Source organism: Sciurus carolinensis, chromosome 17 (assembly GCF_902686445.1).
Source record: "Sciurus carolinensis chromosome 17, mSciCar1.2, whole genome shotgun sequence".
NCBI lineage: Eukaryota > Metazoa > Chordata > Mammalia > Rodentia > Sciuridae > Sciurus > Sciurus carolinensis.
In genome coordinates this window covers 41,076,055-41,101,859 of record NC_062229.1, presented here as the reverse complement: position 1 = coordinate 41,101,859, position 25,805 = coordinate 41,076,055, and the positions used below count along the sequence as shown (strand labels likewise).

The following is a 25,805-nucleotide window of genomic DNA, read 5'->3' as shown; positions in this document are numbered from 1 at the left end:
GATCCTGCCTTTCCGATCTACTCTGTGCTACCCAGGAAGCAGAAGGACTGAGACAATGATGATGGTCCCCATCATTGTGCACCAAGGCCCACAATGGCCAAAATGAGGGGAGGGCAATTCAGCCTCCCCAAACTGCTGCTTTCCCATGGAACAGCCCAGCTCTGCATAGTTTGCTGTTGATTCTGTGGACACAGGTTCTACACCAACAGGATGATATAGTCAACTCTCAAGTCATTATCCATTATGTTATCCAGTGGCTCTTTGAACAATATGGACCATAAATGTAATTATTTTAATTCTACCTTATGTATGGTAGCAAAAAGTAGGAGACGACCTAGATATCTAATAAAAGACTAAGGCCTCAATAGACCCATAACCCCATTTCCTGAAGACTTTGATAATTATGGTCCCACATCCGGAAGTTTCAAATTTATACTGACCTGTGCTCGACCCAGATGTTTGTTTTATTCTCAGTCAGGATCAACATATTCTTTTTTAAATGACAACCTGTGAGGTTGACCAGACTCTCACCCAACTCTTAAGCAGGCTGTCTGTGAGACGATCCTGCGTCTCATTGTGCCTGGATGGTTTCTGCCAGAATAGCTGGTCTTGCACAGTTGTTCCCAGCTGTTTTTCGTTGTCACATGTGTCTTTGTTTGTAAATAAGCCCTTCACAGTTAGCCTTCCTGTTCTACCACATTTTTTGTCCCATCCTGATTTTATCCTACATCTCCAGTGAACATCATCCCTAGCTAATAATTTATTTTTCCAGGGCTCAGAGAGTCTTTCACAGATCAATGACTTGACTTTATGCCTAAGGCCGAAGAAGACTATATCCATATCACTGGTGAAAATTTAAAGACATTGTCCATTAATGTTGTATCATGGTCTTTTTCCAGGATCTTTTAAAAATTCTGAAACTTGAAAGTACATATCTCTGTTAAGAGCTAATCATCTTTTGCTGTATGAGATAATACGAGTTTTGTCATTTGACTTTTTTATTTTCTTCCTCTGGCTGCCAGGAAACTCAAGCTAAGCCAGGTACTTAATTACCCACATAAAGGGGAATCAGGTAGAAATAGTCAAGTTCTATTCTGCATTTACTATATTACTTTACCACAAATGTTGTAACACATGTCCACAAACCCAGTTAGCTAAAACAACACACATCAAATCTCTGAGAGTTTCAGGGGCAGATGTCTGAAATCAGTTTCAATGGACAAAAATCCATTTGTTGAAGGTCCACTTTCCTTGCTATTTCCAGTTCTAGTTTCTAGTGTTTGCCAGCATTTCTTGGTTTAAAGTCACATCACTCCAATCTCTACCTTAGTAATTTTGTAGTCTTCTTTACTTTTGTGTTAAATCTCCCTCTGTCTCCTTTTTATAAGGACACTTAAAATCATTTATGGTCTATCTGGATCATCTAGAACAACTTGTTTAATCAAGATACCTAACTTAATCACATCCACCAAGTTTCTTTTTCCATAAAAAGTAATATTCATAAGTTTTAGACATGAAATTCAAATATTTGGGGGTCCATTTTTCAGTCTACCCTCTGACCCCCAAAGATTCACATTCATCTACATGAACATATGCCAACAACCCCAAAGTCTCAATGCATTGTCAGTTCAAAAGTCCATAATCTCATCATCTAAATCAAGTATGGGAAGACTCAAAATATGGCCATCCTGGACAGCAATTTGTCTCCATCTCTAAAGTAGTTTGGTCCAGTGCCTCGTACATAGGAGGTGTTCACAAAATGTTAGGGGACCATCAGAATCAACCGCTCATCCTTTTGCTCCTTACATGCTGCATTTTCTTTACCATTCCACAATTCTGCTGTAAATTAAGTCTTTGAATATGGACCATTTAGATTCTCCTTGGCATAATATGGAAAAGTTAATGATAAATGAAAAATAAAATTACTTTTTAGAAAACATAGGAAAAAGGACTACCAGGCTGGGAGCAAAGTGGAGTGTTTGTCCTCTAAAGGCTCCATATTGTCATAGCAGAGAGATGACAGTGTGAGATGATGGCGATGGTGATGAGGAGGACCGTGACAACAAAGACATATGACTGACAGTGGTAGTAACTCTTACTGAGAGTTGTTATGTGTCTTACATGTGTTATCTCAATTAATTCTTACCACACCCTTGTGATATGGGAGTTGTCTTTACCCCATGTTCAGATGAGAAAATTGTGGGATAGACAGGTTGCACAATTATCAAGTAGCTACACTGAGCTCCATGGTCTCTGATTAAAGCCACATTCACCCTGCCAAAGTCTCACATAGTCTTGTATAGACCTTCTTTTTTATTCCTGGAGTTCATGGAATGCTATTTCAGAGAACTGTTGCTAAATGCACTTGGGGTTTCCATTTAAAGGGATCATCCATATGCTAACTAGGATTCCTAAGACTCTCCTGCTTCACCAAAAGAGGATTTCTTCTCCTCTTCAAGTTCTTTTTTTAAGACATAGCAAATTTTCTTTAGAAAAAATTTAAAACTTTCCAACAAGTTGAAAAAAAATTGTTCCAGTGAACTGTATATCCATCAGTTTTTCCTGAACTAATTGTTAATCATTTTCCACTTCTGTCTCCATTTCTACACTAGAGACAGAGAGTCTGTATTTGCCAAACACTTTGAAAATTGAAGTATTATAACAAGGTACCCCTAAATACTTCAGCATGTGTCTCCTAAGAATAAGGACTATGTCTATCCTTCTATATCAGGATAAGCTGAGAACTTAAACTTTATAAAATAATATCTAACATACAGTCTGCATTTGAATTTCCCCAGTTCTTCCAATGTTGTCCATTTTTAGCATCTTTTAAAAATCTAGTTCCTCTCTCACATACCTTTAGTTGTGACATTTTTTCCTCTAGTCTACAAGTTCTAGAGTCTACTTTGAAGATGCCCTTTCATTTACTTTTGTTTTGCATTTTTGTTTTTTGTTGTTTTGTTTTCTTTCAAACTTTTCAAAGAAGCCATTGTCTGAAAATGCCTCAATTTCTGGATTGGCCAGGTCCTTTCCTCTTGACTAGATTCAGGTTAGATATATGTGTTTTAGTGTGGGTACCATACAGGTGATATGAAAATCCTTTCCTACCAGATTATGTTTAAAAGAAATATGAGGTTCCCTAAATAAAAGGAAAACAACAAAATGCTAAAATTATGCTAGAGCATCATCTTTGGCCACTGAAAGCTTTTGAAACACATCTCACATGTATTTATGTTCGTTTATCCTTATAGCTGTGAGACCACTGAGGAAGATGTTATTGATGTTTTGATTTATTAATGGTGTATTGAGTTGATACTAGAGCAACCAAAACATAGAAGTGTAAGTAATTTGCTAAATTCCTGAAGTTCATTCCTTGAGAAGTTGAGGATCGAATCCAGTTTCTAGACCTTTGTTTTGAAAGACAATCTCGTGCTTTCCCACCAAGTCGATAACTATTATCATAGAATCTAATGTTAGAAGAAAAATTCAGGGTTAAGCAAGATAAATATTTTTTAAAACAGTGATAACAGTCACTCATCCTACACAGAAGTATAGCTGAATTCAGCCAAAGTTGCCTCTCTAAAGGCAACTTTCAAGCTATCCTGGGCTATGCTGAGTATTTGGAACTAAACTTACATAGATTTTATTTTTAAAATTTGCAAAGCTTTCACAGTTGTAAATTCCATAGAGAAAATGCTAGGAAATAGTAGAAAAACGAAAAGAAACCAAGGTGGATGATTCCCTCTTAATCTCCCTATAAACTTGCATCATGTTGCACAATAATTATGGATGTTAGCCAAGACATAATGGTATCTTTAATTCTATGCTCAATACCCAAAGAGGGATGAATGCTGGGTTTTTAAAAAGTAAGTTTGTTTGTTTTTCCAGTGAATTCATGAGTAGGAAGAACTTCTATATCCACCCTGGAAATCTATGAGCTCTAGATCATTTAGGGAGGAGACAATGTGTTCAGAAGCCTCTGGTTCTTTCCAGTATATCAAGGGTCTAAACATTTATTTCATGAAATAGTTTTCAAAGAGGAAAAGTAGTACCTACACTGACTGAGATCTGGAACAAATGGATTGCATGCCATTTTGACAACAGCTTTGTATCAGAGTGGACTTTAAGAGAGTCTCAGGGCTGGGGATGCAGCTCAGTGGTAGAATGCTTGCCTAGCATGTAGGAGACCTTGGGTTCAGCATCCACCATTACCATAGGAAAAGATCAATAGAGAACTTGTTTGGCATTTGAGACTCAGCACTTGTGTTAACAGACTCTCCATATTAAAAAGTGACCAGTAAAAGAGATGCACAAACAGATGCATGTTGAACAGGAATTGCTCTGGGGGACATCTGGGACCTTGGTTCTGTCCTGCTAATGAATTGTGTGACTTTGAGGAGTCTCCATTCTATGGGTTCCTCCAGTGTACAGGATGCATGACGTCTGGCCTATGTATCTGACAGGGCTACTCATGGATAATCAAATAAGAGCATATGCGAGAACCTACCTCACAAGCATCTACAGTAGTTCACAAATGTAAGACAAATGCCTAATCTTAGAAATTTGGATTTGGAAGCTCTTCAGCCTTTCTTCCTCCTTCTTTTTACACCACCCATCTTTCTTTACAATATGCTATATAAACTATCTTGGTCCTTATTCCTCATTTCATTGGAGTCAGTTAAGAAGAAAAAGAAATATTACAGTTTATAAAATGTCATATGGTGCTATGTTAGACCACATACTGTGGAGGACAAGGGCCTTCAGATCTTGCTTCTGAGCTGGGTATGATGATGCATACCTGTAATCCCAGCTACTCAGGAGGCTAAGACAGGAGGATCACAGACTGAGGCCAACCTAGACAACATAATGAGATCAAAGAAAGAAAGAAAAAGAAAGAAGGAAGGAAAGAAGAGAGAAAGAGAGAGAGAGAGAGAAAGAAGGAAGAAGGGAGGGAGAGGAAGAGGGAGGGAGGGAGGGAAATGGAGGGAGGGAAAGAAAGAGAAAGAGAGAGGGAGAGAGAGGGAGAAGGAGAGAAAGAAAGAAGAGAGGGAGGGAGGAGGAAGAAAGGATGTTAGTTCTGTCCCTTAGCAACTTGTTATAGACAGGTTACATAACCTCCTTAAAGCTTCATTTGTTCATCTGTACAATTAAGGGTCTTAATTGCTCCCTTTTATGCTGTGAGGATTCTGCAAGATGATATATATGTAACAGGAAGAAAATGAAACTTTACTTATTTCTTTCACTGTTTGTTCCATTGATTGTCCTCCTCTAGTTCCTATAAGGAAACTTCATTCAGCCCCATAATTTTGTGCCTAGTCTGTTACCTTAGACTGTCCTACCATTATTTGAAGTCACAAACTCAGTTAATTTAAACCAAGGTAAAAAATATGATAATTTCAATGTCTAGTCCAAAATATTGAAAATACTGAAATTTATATAATAATTCAACTATTCTCCACTTCCTTTTGTTTCAGGCTCAAAGGGAAATGGGGAGTGATGGGCTGCTTGATTTCTCCTCTCTGCCTCTTTGTCCCACTCTACCCCCATGTCAGTGTATCTTGGTGCAGCTGCTCAGGAAGCTTCATGGTCTTTGGACCTGGTGCTTCTCACCTGAGTCTCTCATGCCACAGCCCCCTTGATATGGTTCCCTGATTCTGGTAGTGGCTGTGTTCTCAATGTTTATTTCTCCAGATCTAAGCACATATCTTTCAGTTTTTTGTTTCTGGGTTCCCTCTGCCCTACCAAGAAATCTCATGAGACAGTAAGATAGGACCCAAGATGCTGTCAACCTTGGGGAGCTCTTTGTCCTTGGTGATGATTGGTGGCACATAGGAAATTGTTTCTCATCCCTTATTGACCACTCTGGAGGTGTTTGCTTGCTCCATCAAAATATCAGGTTGACCTGGTTCTTCTTCTAGGAAACTCTGCCCCCAAGTTCCAGGGGTCATGTGTTAAACTCTTTCCTTGGTGAGGTGATAGGAAGGTACCTCTTGACCCTTTCTACATTTAAAGTAGGGAAGGAGATGTTCGAGCCACAGAACATGTGTCAGTCAAGCACCATATGATAACTCAATTCCTCACTAATGTCCATTTAACTAGGAACCTAGCCAAAACTTCAGTTTCACCATTCTGTTAGATGAGTTCATCACTTTTGTTAGCTATATTTTATATGTTAATTTTAGATATACATGACAGTAGAGTGTATTTGGATATATTATGCATACATGGAGTACAACTCACTCCAATTAGGATCCCATATTTGTGGTGTGCATGATGTGGAGTTACACTGGTCGTGTATTTTATATATGAACGTAGGAAAGTTATAATACTTGGCATGGAACAAATTCCTAGTAAATTACAGCTGTTTTTTTGATGAAATGAGAATGGATCCCAATTCACTTTGATAAATGTTTGTTAAATTCTTACCACGGGCAATGTGAAAACATAAAAAGGATTAAGATACTGACCCTGCCCTTGAAGACCATATGGCCTATTAATAAAGAAGATAACTTGATGTCTTTAAGAACAAAAAATGACAAATGATATCATAAAGACTAGGATATTAGAGAAGTGAGAGGCTGTAGATTTCAGGAGCTCCCTGCCTTGAACCATTTTGAATCCACAACCATATTATATTTCCTTTAAATAGAAGGGTGCTGTATTCCTCCTCATCTGTTCATATCCCCCCTTATCAGTTCATATCCTGACTAAAGGACAGCAGCTATTATTATTAATGGACCACCTAAATGATTCATGGGGCACATCTTCATAATTGCATTTGAAATCAAGAAAGCTGGTTCACATGGTAGGCATCATCAACTGAGATGGTGTCTGATACTTTTTATATTTGTGGGACACAGTGCCCTCATTATCAGTTTTTTTGCTCACTGTTTTGTGCTTATTAAGCTCAAGTTTCTTGGTTTGTGCAAGAAAGCGTGGAGGGAGATATGATTGGAAAAGGAGGTTGTTGGGAACAATAGTGGACCATTAGAGCTTTTTGATCTGTGGGACAACATGGATCAAATGCTACTTTAGCCTGACAGTGGAGAATGGAAGCAAAGCAAATCTGGACAGAGGCAGTCCAGGCTTGTTCACTTTTTATGAACAAGATGGTGATTTGAGCGATGAGAGAGGCAATGGGAAAGGCAAAGCAAGGGAGAGGTGGAAGAGAGAATGCAAATAAAAACTTTTCAAGAAATCAGAAGGGAAGAACAGTGGTTGAAGTTGGAGGCAGGGAGTCACAGTAGGGAGCTGAAGGGTGAAAACTGAATTTACTTTTAGGAATGCCCTGATGGAAACGTAGCACAAAAATTCAAAGCATGACTCAAGGCTCAAGACGTGAATGAAGGAGAGGTAACATAATCCCAAAGAGCAGCAATGGAGGGAATCACCTGTGCAACTCATTCACCTGAGTTATTTCGACCCCAACATAATTTCCCTGTTTTTTTTTTTTTTTTCCCCTGGGGGTAGGAAGGGTCATGATTATACAGATTAATAGGTTATGCAGCCTATACTTAGTTTATAGGAAATCTAATCATATAAATAAGTCAGTATATGATTTCCTTGCTAGGTAATACAGTTAATCTTGAAAATACTGTCTTAAAGGATATGAAGTACTCAAACGTTAGCTTCGATGAATGAAAACCACTCAAATGAGAATAAGTGAAGGTTCTTTATTCAGAGTTTCTAAGCTGGGGAGTCAGCCACTATCCTTGTATTTAGCAAAGACTGAAAGGCAGGCAGGGAGGAGTGGAAGCTTTACAGTGAAATAAAAGGAAATTTCAGGTAAGCCCCAGTTGGAGGTCATTGGCCTGAGGAGGCTGAAGGCAGGGTAACTAAAGGACGGCATCCTATGTGACTGGTTAGGGGGTGCACATTTGGCTCTTTCTGTTTGGTTCCAAATTGGAAGCAGCAACAAAATTTAGGGAGTTTGTCATTTATTGGTCAAGTCTTGGCTAATTTCAGTTGGTTGCCACAGAGGCTGAGGTTGGCTTCCTGGACTGATTGTTACAGGTTGTGGGTCAGTCTTCTACTTTTATATGTTGTCCATTTATATATCCAGTCTCTTGAAACATGCTCTGCTTTTTAAAATTCATCATCTTCTCATCAACTTTGCTACCTGGGACGACACCATCCAACACTTTCACGTGCTGAATAGTTACTTTCTGAGGCACTAAATTGGGGTAGTTTTTCAACTAATCTCGGATGCTTCTGTGTTATCATCTTCTAAATCTTCATTATAAAAGAAAACACTCTTTCATAACAAAAATTTAGGATCATGTAGAAGTACAGAATATGCATTCTTCTCTCATTGCCCCATAGTTCCACCACTACTCAGAATTAACCTTTATTAAAAGTTTCTTTGTTTTCTTGGGGCAGGACAGTACCAGAGATCGAACTAAGAGGTGCTTAACCACTGAACCACATCCCTAGCCCTTTTCATTTCTTATATTTTAGGCAGGGTCTCGCTAAGTTGCTTGGGGCCTCCCCAAGATGGCTGAGGCTGGCTTTGAATTTACAATCCTCCTGCCTCAGCCTCCCAAACCATTGGGATTACAGGAGTGCACCACCCAGCCTAGACATTATTAAAAGTTTCTATGATCTTTTGGAAATGTATATGTGATTATATTTCATATACTTATATTTGCTTATTTACTTCTTTATTTAAAAAAATGACATACAAATGTGCTTATACTATATATATGATTTTTCCCAGCTGCTTTTGGGGATCATATTTGGACATCTTTACATCAATACAAGTTTAAGAGTTAAGCTTCTTTTTAAATTTTAAATTTTTGAGACTTGTAAATTGCTCATAAAAAGAGTTCACCAGTCTATTTGCTCATCAAGTGTTTGAGAATGCATAGTTCTTCACATGTTCATTGACTTTAAATAGCCTTCCTAATTATAAACAAGATTATAGATGCTTTAACTTAAATTTATTTTACTGTCAATGAGATCAAGGATCTTTTCATATTGTTTCATCAACATTTTATATATATTGTCATTTGGGTATCTTGTTTTTCCTGTCCATTTTTCTATTGGTTCAGTGTCTTATCCTTTGTAAGATTTTTTTTTTTTTTGTACACTAAAAGTAAAATCAGCCCTTTATTTTGTCATCTGTCCTTTGATTTTATGGATTACCTCAATTTTTTGCCATGCAGAGGTTTTAAGTTTATGTAATTAAGTGTATTTTCCCCCATTGGTGTGAATTTTGTGTTGTGAGTCAAAAGACTTTTCTGCTTTGCTATTTTTCTGCCTTTTAATCAAGTCCTCCCATTTAATAGTAGAGTTGCACAGAATGTAATTGAACGAAATTGGTGTACAGATATCTTTCTGGATTGGTGCACTCTGTTGTCTCAGAAGGGTTAATAACATTTTCGAGTTAGAATTCCTAAGTGGACCTGAGTATTCCTTTTTGATGAGAAGAAAGAAATAGAAAGCAAGACAGAGTTGTTAGTCAGTCACTGAATGAACTGTCTTCTCACCGAATGAGTAATCTGCTGAGTGCACTTCCCTTTTCCTTCTGGAAACAATCTTTGAAGCTCGCCACCCAATCCCAGTATTAACTGCTATAAAGATGCTAGAAAGATGGGTGCCAGAAAATGTGAGCAAAACATGAGTTTGGGAATAAAATAATCTTTGAAGACACAGAGCATACCTAGGCACTACTTTAGAAAGACTGTGGCCTCCTGGTTGACACATTTGAAGGGAATAAATGGATAGGAACGAGGTTGTCCAGTGAGTTGAGAATTGCAGAGAGGGCGTTGGGAGGCAGAAAGACAATGAAGTTTTGTTTGCCTCTTTATTGTGTCTGGTTCCTTTGGAGGGGCAGGCAGTGACTGTGGCTACTGTTTTTCCTTCACAGCGTGACCTCAGGACCTTCCTTATATCCACCCACTCATTCTGAAGTTAGGAAGGAGGCGTTCTTCCAGGAGCACATCTTGTTTGCTATGTTGGGTGTGTGTGTGCAGAGTGTGCAGAGTGGGAGGGAGTTTGAGGTTTCCAAGCTCTTGTTTAGCATTGTTCTCTGCTGGGTGATAATCAGTCAGAGGAATACCCACCTTTTTTTTTTACTATGAGGTTCATCTCTCCATGTCTTCCTTTTTCAACAGCTGCTGTTGATCTGTCCAGTAACTTAAGGCAGTGTCAAACTGACCTCTTTGGAAACTAGTTGTCCAGCATCATGGAGTGAGAGAAGTTGCTCTTCCATCCCTGCTGTGAGGATGACTTTGACCCCACATTTTCAACCTTACTGTCTATCTCCTGGACATCTGTCTTTGTTCATTTGTGCTGTTGAAGCAATAGAAATTTATTTTTTCATACTTCTGAAACCTGGGAAGTCCAAACTCAAGGTTCCAGATTGGTGTCTGGTGTGGGCCCTTATTCCAGTTCAAAGATGCCCAGCTTCTCTCTGTGACCTCACATGGCAGAAGGAGCAAAGGAGTTCTCTTGGGACCCTCTCATAAGGACACTAATACCATTCATGAGGGCTCCACTCCCATGACCTGTACAACTCCCCCGAACCCCTCCTCTAAACACCCTCACAAAGGGAATTAGATCTCAATATGGGGACACAAATTCTCAGACCATCACAACATCCAAGGACTCAACTCTCTACATCCTTCATCTATTGTCATTTTATCTTGGCAGGGGATGGAAGCCAAGTGATTGTCCCAGCAATTTAGCCAATCTCAGAAGGTTTTATTCTTCTTTTATCAAACATCATAGAAAATTAAATACTTAGTTTTAGTCTAATATCCTTGAATGCAAAAGATTCTCTGTATTTGTACTCCCCGAGAGCATTCCATCCATAGTAGGAGTGACCCTTCGGGGGCATGGAGATTCTATCTCAAGAAGAATTGGTCTATGATCTTAAGAACTCACAATGTGTCCTAACCATTTCTTGTCTGTGACTGTGGCCATTGGAATGATCTTTCTGGAGAAACCATGACTAAGCCTAGAGGAGTCTGTCTCTCAGGAGCCTGTACTTATGCTTCCAAAATCTACCACATTGGCATGGAAAACTAGTAGACATTTGATGAGCCACTGTTTATGTTACAAATAATAACAAAAATAGTCACCATATGGAAGAAAAAGCACAGCTAGACTCTCAGTATTGCATTGCTTCATTCACATAACAGATATTTTGCCCTTACAGTATGCCAAGCACTATGGTAAGTGTCAGGCATGTATCTGGGCATAATAAAAGTGACCACAGCTGACAAGCACTGTGCTGAGTGCTACCCATCAGGCACTGTGCTGAGTGCTTTATGTGGATCATCTTGTGTAATTCTCAAATCAACCTTATAATTGGTATGTTTAAAGTCTCTAAAAAATAAGGAAAATAAGGTTGAGATAGATTGACCAACCTAGCCAAGAGCATCTTGCTAACAAGGATTAAAGCTGGTACACAACCAGTATATTTCCTAATCTGAAATTATTTACTCTTGTTCTTACACGAGGCACAAACAAGTCCTTGCCCTCATGGAGTTTTTAGTCTGAATTAAATAGAAAACATTTCTACAGAAAAACTCTTTTAAATAAACTAAGGGGGAAAAAATGAACTCTCCCCAGAAGTTTCCCGCCTTTTTAGAGATTTTAGGCTGGTTCACACTCTGTTAATGAAAGTTGCTTGGTTGACACAACCTTCCTTTTTTTTCCCCTCCAATCAAATTCATTTCTATCTCCTGGATCCTTCTCAAGTCTTCCTTCTTGCACCCCTGCCTTGTCCTTCTGCTCCTCTTTCTTCTCGGAGTGCCCTGCCTTTCATATCTGTTTATTTTGCCACTCTCCCATCTAAATAATTACTACAGTCCCTAAATGTCATACAATGCAGTTTGGGAGGAAAATATGGAAGGGAGGGACACTTCATTGCAAATGAAATGAGCTGTTGATGGATGGCTTAGCCAGCCTAGGGGTCCTTCTTTAGCATTTTTTGGCATTTAAGGGATGCAGGATTCCAAAAGCACATCCACTCCATTTGGCTGTTGTTAATCTCATTTTTCCATGATTAACAACCCAGTTCATTATGTTTTCAGCTCACATTAATCATCTCTTCTGCAAGTTTGGTAACATTTGGAGTCATTTCCCTCTGTATTTATCCATCTGGGATCTTTATAAAGGATAAGTTTGCAGAAAGTCATTTGTTGCTTATGCAGAAAGACTTTTGATGCTCACTGCTATAAGAGGAGTGAATGCTCTCCTTATTTCTCAGATCCTGGGAGAGAAGCTTCTGAAATCATGCCTGGATTTTTCCCCATCATGCCGAGGGTCCCCTCAACTGAGCCCCATGGGGTTCTCAACTTGGAGCAAGATCCACAGGCTACGGGATTAGGCTACAACTTAACTGCATCAGAAATCACAAAAAAAGCAATGCTTGCTGGATCCCAAGTATCGTCATAGAGCAGATGGGATTGGAAGAGAGCTGTGGGGGCAGTGGAAAGAGTTGTGAGATTAATGAGTCAGAACAAAACTTTGGCTGCAGTTCTATCTCTACACCTACAAGCTGTTTGACCTTGGGCAAGTCGTATCATTTCTACCCACTAGTCTTGGTGAACTGGTCCCAAAGTTATGTCTGTCTTCTTTATAGCAGAGGGTAACTTTCTATACTCATCTCTGCTCTTTGCTTTTATTAAGCTTTATAATCTTGCTTATATCACTTAATTTTATAATTTCTGTGACTCTTTCTAGTGCTAATATGGAAAGAAAAAGTAGACTACTGGATAGATTTTGGAGACCAGTATTTCTAAATTCTCTTCTTTTACTAAAAAGTTTTGTAGGTATGTGTCATATTTGAAGATCCCTTGGGGAGGGGATATGTTGTTTAGAAGACAGAAGGAGAATCCTTTGGAAATTCAGTTGGAAGCATACTCCCAGGTCTAATGTAATCTTGGGAGGTCACAAGGGAAACAACTCTTCTGAAAGTTCTGGTTTGTCTGCCCCCAGCAATATTTTGTTGTGAAGGTTAGAAGGCATTTATTCATTTCTTAATTCAAGACTTAATTTCTTTAGAGACAATATTCCAAATTGGGCACCTATTCAAAAGCCATGACACATATTCCTGACTCTGACCATTAACCATGAATTATTGGTATTATTTCTCATGGCTGCTCAAGTTCAGGGTTAAATTGCATTAATGCATCTGTTTCTATAGGACAGGTGAAAGACATAATTAAATTTCATTGTGGTAGAATTTAGAAGGGTTCCAGGAGAGAAGTCGAGATGAGAGAAATTGGGGCCGTTTGCTCTAATTCTGCCCAACTGAAAACAAGGAGACAGAATTTGGAAATGTTGTCATTTATCGACGGTCCTCTCCCCAACACCTGGGATTTGAGCAGGAGATTCCCATTACACAGATGATTCCCAATGGCATTAATGGAAATTATCTGCATAACTAACCTTCCTGCCCACGTAGAACCCGACGCCTGAGAGCATTTTTAATTGCAGTGTTCCTCCCTTTGCGAAAGGGCTAATTGCATCTGCTTCCCTTTCCTTTAGGTTCCCAAGCAAGGGCAGGAATGATGAAGAGACACCCGTGTTAGCGGCAGCATTTTGAACCATACAAGAAGGAAATCAACAGTGTGGCCAGAGCTGGAACCATTGCCACAGTTGTTGGAGTAAATGAGGAATGGACTTGTGATTATGCTGACATTCCAGCATGAATCTGGTAGACCTGTGGTTAACCCGTTCCCTCTCCATGTGTCTCCTCCTACAGAGTTTTGTTCTTATGATACTGTGCTTTCATTCTGCCAGTATGTGTCCCAAGGGCTGTCTTTGTTCTTCCTCTGGGGGCTTAAATGTCACCTGTAGCAATGCAAATCTCAAGGAAATACCTAGAGATCTTCCTCCCGAAACAGTCTTACTGTATCTGGACTCCAATCAGATCACGTCTATCCCCAATGAGATTTTTAAAGACCTGCATCAACTGAGAGTTCTCAACCTGTCCAAAAATGGCATCGAGTTTATTGATGAGCACGCCTTCAAAGGAGTAGCTGAAACCTTACAGACTCTGGACTTGTCCGACAACCGGATTCAAAGCGTGCATAAAAATGCCTTCAATAACTTGAAGGCCAGGGCCAGAATTGCCAACAACCCCTGGCACTGTGACTGTACTCTGCAGCAGGTTCTGAGGAGCATGGCGTCCAATCATGAGACAGCCCACAATGTAATCTGCAAGACCTCCGTGTTGGATGAACACGCCGGAAGACCATTCCTCAATGCTGCCAATGATGCTGACCTTTGTAACCTCCCTAAAAAAACTACCGATTATGCCATGCTGGTCACCATGTTTGGCTGGTTCACCATGGTGATCTCATATGTGGTGTATTATGTGAGGCAAAATCAGGAGGACGCCCGGAGACACCTTGAATACTTGAAATCCCTGCCAAGCAGGCAAAAGAAAGCAGATGAACCTGATGACATTAGCACTGTGGTATAATGTCCAAACTGACTGGCACTGAGAAAGAAAGTAGTTTGAGATTGCAGTAGAATAAGTGGTTTAATTCTCCCATCCATTGTAAACATTTAAAACTTTGTATTTCAGTTTCTTTTGAATTATGCCACTGTTGAACTTTTAACAAACACTACGACATAACAAATAATTTTAGTTTAGGTGATCGACTCCCTTAATTGTACCCCTGGTGGTATATTCCTGAGTAAGCTACTATCTGAACATTAGTTAGACCCATCTCACTATTTAATAACGAAATTTATTTTTTTAATTTAAACCAAATAAAAGCTTAACTTTGAACCATGGAAAACAGAGTGACTTTTTGGTCAAAAATAAATTAATAAATAAAGTACAGTCATTCTACTTGGTTTGAAGACAAAGAGACCACCCTGTGAATCTAAAGAACCATCACAACGAAAGATGTGTTATTAAGACCTACTGTACACTGGGGAGACACAGCTGAATTATTGACCAGCTTGAGTATCAGATTTTGAAATACTAAGTTTTAGCAAACCCAGATGATTATCTAAGTATGGCATCCTGCAGATATTTAATCTGAAATGCCTTTTGGCATTTTAGGTATATTAATACTTGCTGTGCATCTACTCTATACTAGACATAATGACCAGGAAAAAGATAGCACATATTGTCCTCGAGATTACCTTCTGATGGACAGGAATGTATAGCAAACATAGAAATAATAATGCTGGAGAGGAAAGTCTTAATAATCATATAGTTTCAACTGTGTGAGGCATTTGGACACCATGATCGTCTCTAACCCTCACTACAAGAGGAGAAAGTGGCTATTGCCTTATTTATGTAAGAGAGACATCAAGTAAAGAGATTCAATGATTTTCCAGGTAGAAAGTATTTGAACTTGAATTTGAAGCAGATCTTTCTGTCTCCAAAGATTAGATTCCTACTGAGTTGGCTTACAGAAGTATAGGTTACATGGTTAAAAAAAAAAAAAAAAAAAAAAAAAAATCACCCACATTAACTGTACAGTTCTGTGAGATTTGAGGGGAAAAAAAAAATCTGTCACACACCAAGATATTGGATCCCTGTCATTGATCCAAGGTAGGAGAAAGCACACTTTGTTCTTGGAATCGTGAATTATGGGTTTCTTTTTGGTTTTAAGATGGCATTACTGATAATCCTTGAGTCTTGGGTGGGATCTCATGAGGTGACGATGTGGGCAAAAAAGACAGACACAGAAGGAACAAAGGGATAAAGACACAGGGAGGTATTTAGAATGAAGAAGCCTCTGCAGAGAAGTGAGAGACAAAGCTGGAACCATATGACAGTTATCTCAAATCCAATCTAAGGAAATAATTATAATTTGCTTTCAAATATCATCTGTGGAACACTTACTGTGAACTGAGCATTTTCTTTGGATTGTCTTAATTATCACGTTTATCATATGAGATGGTAGTCTGTGGATCAGAAATCAGTTAAGTCATTGATTCAGTATCTTAGAACTCAGAGGGTACAGCAGATTATTAAAATTTGGTCAGTCAAATCTAGAACCTATGGACCTCTGAACCACTGTATTATATTAACTTATAGTCACAGACTTTACTACATAAAGTTGCCAGTTCCTCAGACTCAGGTTTTCACACTCCTACGTAATAGTTTCCTTTAAAAATAGCGGCACGAATTACTCTTTGTAAGGTTTGCATAGGAAAGAAGGATCCTCTGCCATTTTGAGACACATAGCCTTCTCCAACCCATATTAAGTTATCTCTGGCCTCCAAAAACCATATTTCTACCTCAGTGAAGTCCTAGAGTTCTGATCTGTAGCAATACTCTATTTAAAGGTTTACCAGAGGGTAAGACAATCTAAGACCTTTAGGGAGACATTCAGAGGTTAGGCTCAAGACACACACTCCAGGGCCATTGTTTCCACGCCCATCTTAAACATACTAAAAAGTTAGGTCTAATCTAAAAGGCTGAGTTGTGAAAGTCAGGATATAGGTCCTAGAACTTCTGTATCCCAGTGAGAAGAAACAGGATTATTTGCTTCTGCTTAACTGGATTTGAGAGCCTTGCAGTGATTATTGGAGATTTGATGAAGATTTAACGCCCCCTGCAGGCCAACTCCATAATAGACCTCTGTAAGTTCAACCACAGAAAGATGACTAACTCAAAGGAATACATGTCCCCCCCCCCAAAAGAACAGGAAAATCAAGTTTTGCTCAGACAGTTCTTTATAATTTAAATAAATTAGTTGTGTTTATTTGAGTTTATCAGTGTATTCATTTTAGAGTAGCTTTCACAAATTTGATAATCCATTCCAGGTTGCTCCTTCAAAATAATCCTGTATCCTTACTAATGAAAACTTATTTTCCTAATGGCCAATTGCATTAGTCAAGTGAAAATACTTATAAAGGAAAAATCTCTGAGGCATGTTGTAAGTATGGTCATCTCTGCTCAGATTCAGGAAAGCCAAATGCTCACATTTAGTTTATTTCTCCACATATAAAGGGCTGAGGGGTGTGCAGTAGGTTAATAATTCCTCTTCCTGAATACATGCAGATGATCAGTTAACAGTGACCTTGGTGCTTTACAAAAACAAATGATGTTAGATTGCTACGATTGCACATAAGCCATTAAAAACAAATTAAAAACAAATAAAAAAGATTGTTGGGCTTCTTTGTGGCCAGAACTGAATGGAAATGATCTTTCTGTCAGTTTGTAGGGATATTCTACCCTACTAGACCAAAAAAGTATGGTACCGGTGAGTGCAAAGAACTTACAGAGGCTTACACATGTACAAAAATTGCCCAATCTGCAGGCTCCAGCCTTGATCCCAGCTTGCTTCTTGATTTTCCAAACTCTTACAGATGTTCGTATTTATGGTGAGCTATTTTTGGACTGGAAGGTATTTTTAATTAACCATCATCTCATTATCTGAGGCACATACCATCCTGCCTCCTAAATATAATTAACAGTATCTTCCTCAAACTTCTCCACTGGCGTTATTCTCTTAACCTCAATGTTTTTAAATTCAAAAATACCTGGGAATTTTAGTCTAATCCTTGAGAATGTGCTTATCTCTGAAGTAAGGAAAATCATAAAACATGCCAACTCAACTGGAACATTATTAATAAAGTGACAAAAAAAAAGTTATGTAATGGAAGATTTAACTTTCAAGAACACTTTGGCAAATTGTAATGCACAGATATACAAAATCTGCTAGGTATGTGCTGTTCTTTTTTATGTCCTCTTGATTTCTCACACTAATTCTTGCTCTGACATCAACAAGAATAAGGCATTCTGGGATGTGGGTAAGTTTTCCTTATTGGTTCAAGATTTTCAGCTCATATAGTAAGTTCTCTCATCTCTCTGGCAGAGTTGGGGAATGGAAAATTCAGCGTAATTAAATGTTCAGGTTCCTGAAGATAAGTGAACTTTTAGAGTGTCAGGGTTAGAAGAAGCCTAGGAATGATCTCATCCACTTATTTTACAGCTGTTGAAATCAAAACCCTTGCAGGCTTGGTGATTGTTACCTATGTCTCCAAGATACCCATACAATGTCCCTTAAAGGACAAGTGCCTCTCCTGAAAATCGTTTCCCAATCATCAAAGAAACAGAATAACATAATAATATACATCATGAAAATGTCACAGGCAGTCAGCAAGTTTCTCTGAGGACTGGAAAGACAAGGTGGGCTCTTAAATTGCCACAGCATCATAATAAAGAATATCTGTTATTCTAAAACCTCCTTTTTCCTTCAAGGTATGATAAAGGAGATCTGTTTGCTTTACAAATGCCCCTCCGCCAATGACATGCTCAGTGCTCTGTATGACCTGGCTTCCCAGGGAAGTGATGGGGAAACTGATCCTGGAGCAACTTCCAAGACAGGGAAAGTCGATCAGTATTTGTTTCCTCGAGCAACAACATAAACCATGAGTGGCCGAGTGCAGCTCTACTGGCAGAAGGACTGCCATTGAGTCATGCCCTTCTCCTTTCCCAGAGCTCTTGTCAGCCCGCTTCCTTAAGTGGTATCACTAATCCATCCATTCAGCTGGCTTTGCCCTGGAAAAAGCAAACCAGATGCAAGTGCAATGACCACACATTGTGGTAATTTGCCTCCTTCTTTCTCAAATCCATATAAGTGAATCAGAATTCAGGAAAAAGGAAGACCTGAATTCCTCATCTCACATGTGTCCACACTAGTAATATGGATGGTCTGGAATATACCAAATGACCCTGAGTGGTATATTCACACAGACCCTGGCTAGGGCGATCTTCGAGGTTCACGACTTTTACTTCCCAACGCAGAAAAATTATGTCCGTCTTGAGGCCACAAGATGGACATACCGTCCTGTGGTTTCATGAGTGGGCAACAATTAAAAGGAAAGTCATCCATTCCATTTTTGTGGCTGGAACTTCTTTAGCATTAAAAGAATCAGAGACTGGTGTGAATCGCTTAGGAAATACACGTGTGTGTGTGTGTGTGTGTGTGTGTGTGTGTGTGTGTGTATGTGTGTGGTGTCACATATATATTGGGGTAACATGGGGTGATAATGAGGTCTAAAAGCATCAGGAAAGAAGTCTGTGGGAACACTGAAAACAAAGTGTACCCTCGGTCAGTAATTTGGCTTTAGGGATGACCCAAGTTTTAGATTTCCAAGGAAATTCAGTAGTTGTGTTTTTCAGTCTGTCCCCAGGTCCAGTGCTAACATTTCCACTTGTCAGTAAGAGCAGCTGAACTCATCAACTTCATGAGCTATTCCTTCTAAGGCTGACAGATGTTCTGCATGTTGCTCAGTACTTTCAAAAAACAGAATCAATGCATTTGCTGTATTTCTCTGTAGGTGTTCAGGCATTGAAATGACAGGCATTCTCTGGATCTGACCTTAGAAGCAGGACCTAAAGTCAGAACATTGTGGATCTTTCAGGAGCTGGGTACAAAAGCTCATTGTTTTTCTTTCTTATTTTTTTTCTATTATATTTTTCTTTCAGAGAAGAGATGGTAAAATGGAAGGCCAGCAGAAATCAAGCCGATGTTCTGAGGATTAACAAGCTCTCCATTGAGCAAATGGCATTGATTGTTGAGTAGATCTTAAAATGACCCACAGGAGATAGGAAGGGGTTGACTCACACAAACCCAACTTCCTTGGGATTGTCTACCTTTCCTCTGAAGGAAAATATCTGAAAAATGCTGGTCTTCTCTCCAAGTCTTTCATCCTCACAGACAACCTTGACAATTACCAGGCTTTCTGAGGATCCAGCTTCAGTGACAAGAGAAGAATATGAAATGAACAAAGAAAATCTCGGGAATGTGCTACCTGACTTACAGACATTGCCATCGCTTAACGATTGCCAAGACCTTCTGGTTTCACCTTATGAACTACATGATCTCTGTGTATAAGTCACAAAGAATTTGTATCAAATAATTCCACCTTTCTCTATAAACAGTTACCATTTCCTTTGCACAATGCAAGTTTCCTTTCCCTGATTCTCACATTCATTATGCAGTAAATACTACCATTTTTTTCCCCATTTTACAGATGATGACACTAAAGCCCTGCCCAAGGCCATATAGCTAGTGTGCAGTACTAGAGCCCGGTCTAGCCATCGACAGTGGTCCTTTGGTCTGCTCATGTCAGATTTCCTACCTGTGCATTATCCTTTAATTTTATGAAGTCTCATCTAAGACCCGTGAAAGTAAATTGTGGAGGAAAAGGAAAGATTCTGTTAATCTGTACCAAATGGTAGCAAGGTCTTGAGGAACAAAGCAAGCCTGAGCTCACTCAGTTGGTTAGCAGGACCTGGTGTTTGGGCACTGCAGAGGTCTGTCCCCTTTTTATATCCATACCCCCTATTCCCAGATCTGAATCCCACTGTATCAAAAGCAAATCAGCTCTTTGGTGGAAAGATGTGTTTATATCTCTCAACCATAAGAATGACAATCCTGAGTTCCAAAGTTGCTCCTGAGATGGTAGTGAAGGTGGCATCCATGCACTGATTTGTGGCAGTCACATTGGTCCTCATTCCTACCATTTCCAAGTATACCAGCCAAATTCCAAATGGTGTGCATTTGCCTACATGCATTTGCCCCAGGATGTCCAGCCACCCAGAGCATACTTTGCCACATATACAGGAAATTGGGGATACCAGGGCATTGCCATCCTCCAAGGGCAGGCTCAAGTGATAGCAACTCAGAACTTAGCATATAAGCACACTATTCTGTCACGGAAACAGGCTTCTTGGTGAGGCGAGTTTATGCTCTTTTTTTTCCTTGTCTCACTTCTCCACTCCTTTATTGATGTCTCCTTCACCTTTCAAATAAACTCTCTGCACTCAAATCCTTATCTCAGTATTTACTGGAGGAACTGAAACTAAGATACATGAATATCTTATCCCACATCATTGCTTTCCAAATCTATCTAATGATCAGACACATTGAGATTGCTTTTGAAAAATATGGATATGTATGACTCATCCGTAACCACTAAACTGGAATCTGAGAGTGAACTCAGCCTGTTTTAGTCAGTTTTTTCACTGTTATGACCAAAAGACCTTATAAGAACACTTGTAGAAGAGGAAAAGTTTATCTGGGGCTCACAGTTTCAGAGATTTCAGTTTATGGATGACTGATTCCATTGCTCTGGGTCCAAGGTGAGGCAGAACATCACGGTAGAGGGCTGTAGTGGGAGGAAAGCAACTCAGGACACAGCAACAAGGAAACCAAGAGAGACCAAGGTCAGATCACCAGGGACAAAATATGTACCCCAAGGCGGACTCCCAGCAAACTACCTCCTCCAGCCACACACTGCCTGCCCACAATTATCACCCAGTTAATCCATTCAAGTGGACTAATGCACCCATTAGGTTAAAGCTCTCATAACCCAATCATTTCACCTCTAAACTTTCTCATATTGTCTCTCACATGAACTTTTGGGGGACACCTAATATCTAAACCATAACACAGTTCTATTTTTTCCTGTTCTTCCCCTTCTGTGGAGACCTAAGTTAACTAGTTAGAGTAGTAACGCTGACCTATTGGGGAAACTGCACTAGAAATTTCCTTGGGAACATTGTGCTTGAAAAACTCTGCTGCCTTATTAAAGAAAAAAGAACATGAATTCTATCCTCTCATGGAGAATGTCTTGTGAATTCATAATAAGATTCCCCTTTCTGCTTCACATAATGGGAAATTCAGAAGGAAAAATAACCATGCTTCAAATTTAGTGACTATACATAATAACTACAGTCTATTTTCTTCTGCTTTTCACCATCTATTACATGTAAGTCATCAGTTATTCAGGTTGTTTTTAAGTTATTGTCTTCATGTTTCTATTCTAAATATTTCTCAACCTGTTACATAATTAAATAGGGAAAATACAGTTTATTTGCCAACTTTAAGATTTTCCCCAAATTTATAGCTTGTTCCCAGACTCATTTCATACGAGTCCTGAATTCTTATCCTTTGTTTGCCCAGACATGCTTTCATGTACCAAAAATGTCTGATAGCTGTGAAACTATGCCAGAGTCACCAAGACTCAAGATCAGGCATGTGTTCAAGACCCCCACTTCTGCAGCCATCATGCCCGCTCCCATCTCCATGATTTTGCTCATATTACCCCCCACCCACCTTGCAAGGATGGAAGTAGAGTAATTAAGAGCATCCTTTTCCAAATGAGGAAACTGAGACTCAAAGAGGCTTGGTGACTCACTCTAAGTGTCCCCAGGTAACAAGTGAGACAGCTGGAACTTGCAAGAACTGGCTGGACACCAAAGCCCATGCTCTGTCCACTTCTCATTTATGAGACATGGACACCTTCAGGGAGACCTTAGGCAATTGCAAGGAGGAGGATGACTGTGTTTGTGGGGGTGAGTAAATCCCATATTCATCTCTTTATTCAGAGTTGGCAGATTGTGTTGACATTGTTTGTGAAATTATAAGACAACAAGCATGATTTTAGTTGCTTTAACCATTTTCTTATCTCAATTTACTCTTTACAACACATGTCATGTTATAGACTGAATTATGAACCTCAAGAATTGTGTATTGAAGCCCTAACCCAATAACTCAGAAGGCAGTCATATTTGAAGACAGAACCTTTACAAAGATAATTAAGTTAAAATGAGGCCCTTAAACTGGGCCCTAATCCAATCTGGTTCATGTCCTTATAAGAGATTAGAACACACAGAGAGACACCAGGATGTACATGCACAGAGGAGAGCACATATAGGGACACAGTGCAATCTGCAAGGAGAGAGACCTCAGAAGAAACAGAACCTACCCAACACCATGATCTTGGACTTCTAGACTCCTGAGCTGTGTGAAAATGAATTTCTGTTTAAAATATACAGTGTGTGGTACTTGGTTATTACAGGCCCAGCAAGGCAATATTCATGATCTCTGGGGAGTATTTTGAAAGATTTGCTTGGGAGACAATCAGGGAAGATTTTTAGAAATATCATTAATCATTTAATACTGCCATACTTTGGGTACTCTATCTGAATCTTTCTGTGTTGCCCTAAGTTTTCAACTTTGCTTTTGAGATTGATCTAACTGCATCTTCTGGAACTGTTTCATGCTGGGAAGAAAGCATATAGTAACTGAGAAATGAGGACATTTATGTAGACAGATGACAGTAAAAGAGACGAAATGAATAAGTGATTGGATTGTGATGGCTTCATTTCCAGATAACTGTTTTAAAGGGGGCAGTGGCCACAGATAATAAAACATCTTAATTGGAAGAATGATATAATTATCTGCATTTCCCATATTTAATTTACTTACATCCAAATTCTTACTTCACCCTCTGTCCCAGATTCATTAGGAATTTTCCTCTGAGCTAAACATCCCAATAACCCCATTAAAATAGTTATCCTTAAAAAAAAAAAAAAAAAAAAAAAAAAAAAAAAAAAAAAAAACACCTGGGGCTTGAAAATGAGAAGCAGCTTTTATCAATTCCCTTCCAGCAATTTTCACAGTAGATTGGTTGAGTTTACAACTCCAATGATCACCTCTCTGATTAGGGGCTTTAAAAACTCTGTCCAGGATTGTAAATAGGGCTCTTGTCTCTCACCTCTCAAAGAGCAACAAAAACACTGTAATTAGAATTGGCTTGCCATTTGGTCAGTGATGCAGAGTTGGCTCTGCTCAGCTAGCAGCAGCTAGGGTTCTGTCAGTAAAGGACTCCAAAGACTTCTGCAGACAAGCAGCTTGGAAGCCAGAGACAGTGGGAAACCTTTGAGAACACAGTCCTTTTGCCACAGTTCAGCTATGTTGGGACCCCCAAGTGCAGAGAAGCCCAGCACCTGGTGTTTAATGTGCTTTGTGGTGTGATAAAAAAAGACCACAGGACTTGTTTTACTTTGGTTGCAAAATGAAAATAACTGCAATGTTTAAAACTCAGAGGGTTACAGAATCCTCTGGAAAGTGAAAGCAATCTGCAGGAACACAAGAAATTGCAAATTACTCCAAAGCTCAACACCCAGAAAGAACTACTCTTACTATTTTTAACTTTCTTTTAACTTTCTTCTAGATCTTTCTGCCTGTATGTATAACATTTCATATAAAAATGATGTGCTAAAAATATTTTATTTCTTTGTATTTTTCTCTTTTAAAAATTTTTAATTTATTTTTAACTGATACATAAAAATTGTACCTAAAAGGTCATCATGTGGTATTTGCATACTTGTATGCATTGTGTACTGTTCAAATCATGGTAAACATACCTCCTCAAATGTTGATCATTTCTTTATAGTGAAAATTTTCAAAATCCTTTATTTCAGCTTTCTGAAATATGAAATACTTTATCATTTTCTGTAGCCACCCTACTATGCAAGTACCCCATCTGACTAACTTAGTACCCATCAATCAAACTTTCCCCATGTCTGCCTCTACTGTACACTCCCCAGCCTCTGGTGATCACTCTACTCTCAACTTCTAAGAGATCAACCTCTTTTTAAAATTTTACCTATGAGTGAGATCATGTGATACTTGTCTTTCTGTGCCTGGCTCAATATAACAATTTCTGGTTCAATCCTTGGTGTTGTAAATGACAGGATTTTTTTCTTTTTATGGCTGAATAGTATTCCATTGTGTATATGTGCCACATTTGCTTTATTCATTCATCAGTTGATAGATGCTTAGTTTGTTTCCTCTTCTTGGCTATTGTGCATAGTCTCTCAATACCATTCAGGACTGGTAATGTGATCTTGCCTGATCAAACCTGTCCATTTCTAGAATTATCTCTTGTCTTGATCCACATAACCCACTAGGTTCCTGCCTCTCCTAGCTTGAATTCTTAGAAACAACATTTTTCCCTGTCCCTCACAATCCTGTGAAGAATTCCAAGCTGGGATGGAAGTGTGGTCAGTTTTCCATTTCTGAACACTAACTGGAAACAGCATTCAGAATGGATTATCAGGTGGGAAAAAGCTAGGAAGTGAGGAATTCAGCTTTCTGTTGCACTAATCCCAAGCGAAAAATGCTAGTGATCTAGACTGGAGTATGACAGTGGAAACTGAAAGCAGGTAAAATTTGAGAGGTGTAATCAGGCGTGTGTTAAATGGTATCTATCCATCAATTATCATCCTCCTCATCATTTTGTACTTGTTATTGTTGTTGTGCTCTGGTCCTTAAGTTTAATGATCATGAGTTTGATGATGAAAATACTTGGTATCAATGAGGCTTCAGAAACCCAGGTTAATTATTCTAGCCAAGCAACATGGTTGAACTTGACAGTTCAACCTGATCCAGCCAAAAATAGGTTTGATGTAAATTGCATCATAGATCAAATGTTGTTAAATCTTTTCTTGTGGTTGTCAGAAAAGGATGGAGTTAATTTTATTTGAAGACCTCTTTTAATGAAGGCTTTAATTATAACTGCCTGTCACCTTGCAGAAAAAATGACTAAGCTCATGTTAATGTAGTTTATTAAATTTTTTGTCTAATCCTTGACCTGAGAGTTGTCATTAGCTGAAATGTCTGCCGTTTGAGCTCCTCCTACATGCCCTCACATGCAGGAAGCTGGTTTCTTAAGGAGTCTGGGTAACCTTCATACTGTTGTTCAAGAAATTAGGGTTTGGGGTGGTGTACCTGGAGCTCATCGAAAAAAAAAAAAAAAAAAGCTGTTCTTTAAGAATGGATGGAATATTCTGACTAAGCCATTCAGGTAACATCACATGAAGTCTGAAAAACCAAATAAAAATGTTATAAAGGATTAATGTCTGGTCATCAAAATAAGATGGAGTACATTGTTTTAAAGATTCAATATAATAAAATGCTCTTTGGGATCCTTTTGCACAAGTTAACACACTCTGCAAAATAACATAAATAGTAATTTTTAGCTGATAACATTTATTAAGCAATTACTGTGTGCCGGGT

The 25,805-nt window shown here is 38.9% G+C and overlaps 1 protein-coding gene across 4 annotated transcripts in view; it reads left to right on the top strand.

The window, feature by feature from the left end:
- Positions 1–15,160, top strand: part of Lrrc3b (leucine rich repeat containing 3B) — an 89,990-nt gene extending 74,830 nt beyond the window's left edge. For all 4 annotated transcript variants that reach the window (XM_047531910.1, XM_047531911.1, XM_047531913.1 and 1 more), the window contains exon 2: positions 13,501–15,160. In XM_047531910.1, coding sequence (XP_047387866.1) covers positions 13,661–14,440 — 780 coding nt within the window. In that variant the 5' untranslated portion in view covers positions 13,501–13,660 and the 3' untranslated portion in view covers positions 14,441–15,160. The remainder of the gene's footprint in view (positions 1–13,500) is intronic.
- Positions 15,161–25,805: the final 10,645 nt, after the last annotated feature.